The 5,981-nt window shown below is 37.6% G+C and overlaps 1 protein-coding gene across 1 annotated transcript; it reads right to left on the bottom strand.

Annotated features, from left to right (window-relative positions):
* Positions 1–79: 79 nt before the first annotated feature.
* On the bottom strand, positions 80–3,787 carry LOC111873835 (vasotocin-neurophysin VT). The gene is made up of 3 exons (XM_023868842.2): positions 3,654–3,787; positions 2,660–2,873; positions 80–1,125 (listed from the first exon to the last, which is right to left on the bottom strand). The coding sequence occupies exons 1-3, from the start codon at positions 3,780–3,782 to the stop codon at positions 956–958; spliced, it is 513 nt and encodes a 170-aa protein (XP_023724610.1). The 5' UTR covers positions 3,783–3,787; the 3' UTR covers positions 80–955.
* Between the last annotated feature and the right edge of the window lie 2,194 nt (positions 3,788–5,981).

The raw sequence follows: 5,981 nt of genomic DNA, 5'->3' as shown, positions 1-5,981 counted from the left end.
GTTGTTTTGTTTTGTGATGTTTGTGCATGCAAACTGAGATGGTATAGTAAAGTGACTGAGGCATGATTACTGGCAGAAGGCTGTGTGTTTCTCTTTGCTGCAGTGTATAGACGAAGCGAGAATTCAGATTGTGGTCTTCAGGGTTATGACAGTGTATAGTTAATATGAGTACAGTGGAACCAGGACAGCTTTACCTTTAAGATAAATAAATCATAATTAATCAATCCTTTTATTGATCGTAAGATACATGATATCACTGATATATTAATACATATGCATGTAACTACATTTTATTTGTTCTGTGTTATGTTACATTTTCAGCTCACTGGCAGAAATATGAATATTTTTGCTCCATTTAAAAAAATGGAATGTGTGTCTCATCACATTTTTTGACAAAAACAGAATGATGCTAATTAGTTCATACATGTAGGACAGTCAGAAAGTAAGTTTATGGAACAAAGCATATGTCTTGAAGCATTCCATAGAGCCTTCAATATGGATAAGGTGTCATACTGCAACTCATAAACTATTTTTCTACACAATTTCCATGAAGACTGCACCATCTTGTTGTTGCTTCATTGTTAGAAACTGATGAAGTGGTATCTAAGGGACCAAAACTGATGTGGAAAATGCAGTGAACAGTGGTTGAAAGAAAAAGATATTTCCATGGTCAGGAGACAGGAAAACATGCCACAATATAATAAATTTCTCAGTCTTCTTGAGGATTAGGTAGAAAAATAGTGTATGATTCCTGTATTGTTGTATTATCCATATCAAAGATATAGTGAATTGCTTTAAGGCACATTATACCTTGTAAATACATAGACAGTCACTCTGCCAATAATTTTAATAAGTTTTCATTTTATTCTTTGTAGTGAAGGACTTATCTGTAGTCTGTTGTTACTATCTGGTACTTGAGAAGAAAGTACAAGTGAAAGAATTTTTAGCTAGAAGATTATTCACTATCAGGAGGTGTAAGTACAAAACCAGGGTTTTCTTGCTGATATGAACTGCTTATAGCATTGTACAAGTTGAATAATGGGTTTGTCTGCTCAGCAGTTCCATCTGTTAACTCCGCCGCATCATTGACGGTCAGGCGACAGGTTAGGTCAATATGACACGATTCTGAAATCAAGGCACAATAAATAGTTGGACATTGAAATAGGTAAATATCTGAACCACAAAAACTTCTTCAGTAGTTGGTTGTAGCATTACAATGAACATTTACTGTATTTATTTGTAGTTTATTTAATGTTGTCTTCAAAGCTCAGATTATATAGTGTTGAATGATTGGATGGTGGTGAATAATGAACTGGAAATAATATGGAAGTAACTATAGTATAATTTAATATGCCATCTCAGCATTTTCTGGAAAGAGTGAGGAAAATTTCAGTCGTGATAGTCAATGTCCTGGCTGAGGTCTGAACCAGGCATCACCCGTATACAAGTCAGAAGCATTATTGCTTTAGCCTACTTGTCCAGTTTTTATTTTTTATTCTTAGAGAGGGGTCCCTTGGTACTGAAGCCACAAAAGGATCTTTTGTACCAGATCCCAATTATAGACAAGAAAGTGGAGCGTTGACTGAATTATAATTGCCACAGTTTCTTCGAGAGGTTCGATAGCAAATTTCACAGGCCACAGCCAACATTGATGAGTCACAGTTGCTGCATAGGTGGGAAGATTCCAACATCATTTTGACATTTGCAGAGTAGCTAATGAAGCAGATATTGAAGATCTTGAGATAAAGAGTATGAGTTATCATACTTTTTTCAACTTGTTTCATGTCTGTATCTGTAGCCAGTTCGAAAATATACTAATTTCTTGTCAAACAAACAAACAAACTCTGTGGCCCGTAGTCCGCAAGTGAACTATACCGACCGAGCAACCGCTGCTTGTCAATGAAGTTAGTGCCGACTTTTTGCAGATAGAGGGTGTCGAGTGGTCAGCACAACAAATCCTCACAGCCATTAATTTCAGTTTTCTAGACTGGAGCCGCTACTTTTCCACTCAAGTAGCTCCTAAATTATTCTCATGAGGCTGAGTGGATGCCGTTCCAGACCCACTACTTCTCAGAAAATCTGGTATCGCCAGGAATCGAACCCGGGACCTCTGGATCTGTAGGCAGGAACTCTGATCACTAGACCACAGAGGCGGTCACTAATTTCTTATTACCCAGCATATTTATAATAGGATGTTAAATTACTAAGGCAGTCAACACAGTTGTAAGGTAAAAGGAAGTTCTGCATGTAATTAACTAAGCACATCATGAAATAAATGAGGGAGTGCAGATATAGCTAGCTCCATCCACTCTATTTCATTGCTAGATGTTGAACAACATGTGTAACACACTGGCTGTTTTATGACTACAGTAAACTTTCCTTATAACAGACAAAATTTGGCTATGTACAGTTGTGAGATGTTGAGACACTACAGAAGCTTTATAGCTAGAAAACTATTTAAAATAAAAAAGAAACCAAATATAAAAACCTTTACACAGTAACACTATGTTTCTATGTTCATTGCACATATTGACTATATATCCTATGATGTAATTCTGAGTATACCCCTACACTAGATTATAGCAGGCATTGGCAATAACGGACATCCTAACCCCCCTGTTAGTACATTGCAGTGAGGGTTTGCTGTGTATTGGCTTACCATGAGTACAGCAGACCCCATTTGCAGTGCACCTTCCTGCAGCCTTTCCTTCTCCACACTGGGCTCCTGTAGGTGCCGTACATGGGACCGGAGATGCTGCCTCATTCAGACATCGGGCAGTGTCAGGAGTTGCTATGAGGCACCCAATTTGTGGCCCACAGCAAATTGCAGGTCCGTAGCAATGTCCCAGCTTTGCAGGCCCACATCGGGCACACTGCCAACATAATAAACATTCATATGTAAGTAGCCTACCACATTTTAAGAGGGAGACCTCTTGGAGACTGCAAATACAAATAAGGATAATATTTTCTTCATGTCCAGACTGGTTCCGGGGCCCACCCAGTTGGTATTGGGATCTCTTTCCTTGGGGTAAAGCTGCCAGGGTATGAAACTAACCAGTCACCTCCAACTAGTGCCAAGGTCAAGAATATGTGGCTGTATACATCCACTCCCCCATATGTCTTCATGGTATAGTGTTTAATTAGTTAAGCACAGATATAACTTTAATGTAATATACTAGTATTTATATTGCCTCACGTGTTTATGTGTTTTTTCTCCTTAATAACCTTCAAATTAATTTATGAATTTTTTCATGAAAATTGGCTTCAACATTGTACTAATAGAGACAACGCAATTTATAGAGGTTTTACTTCTATGTCTTTAACCCTCTGAATCCTGAAATTGATCTAATGATATTTAAAAATTCAGTTCCTTCTTGTGGAAAATGCACCAATTCTTCATTACCAAAACCAATTTGGTGAAGCTCTTTGTGGAAATAATAATTTATTCTGAAAATCGTATGAAACAGACATGCACTGTGGGAAGTATTCAGAATTTGTATGTATTGATGTCAGTAGTACATACAGTAACCACTATTTTAAAGGGTTAAAATACCCTAAGGTGGAATGAAACTTGAAGCTTGTAAAAAGTGGGAATTCAAAATTCTGCTATACACAACAGTGTCATAAAATCAGTAAACAGTAACATCAGATACCTGTCTGAATGCATGTGATTCTTGACTGTGGGGCCCTGCCCTTTTTCCTCCCTTTGGGCAGTTGGTGATTAGACATGCTGTACAAAGTCCCACGAGGATGGTCAGAAGTGATACTGTACCAAGCTGCATCTTCAGTCTGTGGCTTGAAAATGTGTGGAACTTGTTACAGAGACCAGCCTTTTTATACAGACAACCCAACAGAGATTAAATATAGTATGTCTTCTATATATTAAAAGTCTTGAAGCAAAAATGGTATATAACCATGTAAATGGTTTATTTAAGGACACTGTCAGTAGAACAGACTGTATAGGGACAAAATTTCAATAAAATGCTGTGCACAGCTTACACATTATGACCGATGTGGATCAAATCTTCCACTCAATTATACATTAAACTTCCAACAACAAATTTAATCAAGGTTTATAAGTGATTTGCGATGTAAGACAGAGATGGAAATAGAGAGTGGGATAAACATGATGCCCAAATTATGATTCACAGAGTCCAAGAAAACATACATTGCTACATTATGTGACTGTTATTTTCTATATAGACACTGGATTTTGAATCATTACATTGGCCAATATACTTTAGTTCACTTTTCTTTAACTTAAATTCACATTTTTTTAGAGTGAAAGTTTTACATATTAGATTTCTTAGGTCAGTGCTTGGAGTAATTTTATGATACAGAATGTATGCCATATAAAAAATAGGAGATGTAGTGTAATCCATGGGCATGTAGCCAGATGGCAAATCCAGGCATCTTCTCCCCCTCCCCCAGGTCAGAAAAAAAAAAAGAAGGAAATATTTATAGACAGTCTTCTAGCTCTCCCCCAAATTTGGAGCTAGTAACATCACTAAATAAACTGTAAATAAATAAAGAAGTTATACATGTGGCATGAACCTGGTTCACATCTTGGCTCTGGTTTTTATTAACCTGAAATGTTCAAGGTTTTTCTCCTCAATGTTTCAGGCAAATCCCATTAAAGTACCTTGAAATTGGCCATGAACACGTCCTTCCAAATTCGTATTTGCTCATCACTCCAGATCATCTTCCCAGTTCTTTTGATGATATATGAATATCTGCCATTGAAACAGCTTCATGAAATAACTCAAGAATCAACCATTAACAGGCCAACCATCACTAAATTGGGTTTATGTGGCATGGCAAGAAGTTAATTGCAAAATGTTTCACTTGGTGAATTTCATGGGAATGGGTCTTACATACATCACTGTTGATCTAAAGGAATTTACATTAGCAGTAAAAATGTTTTTTTCCTGTCACACTGCATCCCCCACATTCTGTTGTTATTTTGTATGAAAGAGAAGTGCTACTTAAAATTCGAAGCAGAGATGTATTAGCCCTGCCATCCATTTTATATTCCTCTCTTCTACACATTCCAAGCTGTCCACTGTTGAATGCAAAGAAGAAGAATAGCATGTGAAAGCAGTAAGCAGACTAGCAAGAAGGCTAAATATGCAGATTCTGATCTAATAAAGAATAATTCCACATTAACACCATCAAACAAAAATATGAATGGAATAAGTATATATCAGGTATAACAGTGGGTCACGCAGTAGCATAGTTGGTTGAGACACTATGCTACAAGCTGGAAGGTCACAGGTTTGAGTCCTGATGAGGTGGATTTTTTCAATTGACCTAATCCTTCCAGCCACACTATGGCCCTGGGGTCAATTCAACCTCTAACAGAAATGAGTCCCAGAAATATTCCTGGGGGTTAAAGGCAGCCTGTCAGCGTGTAAGGCTGATAACCTTACCACCATCTGTAAGCTGATTGTCTAGAGAAAATGTGGGAGCCTCAACACCTCACAAACCTGTGGGCCTTTGTGGCCTGTTACAGGGATAGCTTTACCTTTTTACCTTTTCTCGTACAACAGTAATTGAAATTCACAGACACATCACACATGCATCATGCTTTCCAAACATCAGTAGTCTATCTGTCCATCTCACATCATGGTCCAAGACAGATGGAGATGAGTGGTCACTTTTATGCTCTGGTAACTTTACCCTCAGGAAGAGAGCTCCCAGTACCCAATGGACAGCAGTTGGAGTGGTTCTCACAGCTTGTAGGCAGAGAAAAATTCTACCCCTGCTAGGAATTGTCTAAGAATTGAACATCTCTGTACATAATGATGTTCTTGTTGTTCTTGAAACATTGTTCCACTTTATATAGGTTGATGGATAAAAAATCTCTTATCTCTCCTTTTTCTTTTTAATCTTTCTTTTTAGATATCTTCCTAGCTCTTTCTTCTCTTCTTAATTTCCTCCAGTAACTGGCTAAACCATCTCGTTTTGGGGCATGCCATAGG

Source organism: Cryptotermes secundus, unplaced genomic scaffold (genome assembly GCF_002891405.2).
Source record: "Cryptotermes secundus unplaced genomic scaffold, Csec_1.0 scaffold215, whole genome shotgun sequence".
Classification (NCBI taxonomy): domain Eukaryota; kingdom Metazoa; phylum Arthropoda; class Insecta; order Blattodea; family Kalotermitidae; genus Cryptotermes; species Cryptotermes secundus.
The sequence above is the reverse complement of the archived record's forward strand: the minus strand, read 5'-3'. Positions and strand labels throughout refer to the sequence as shown.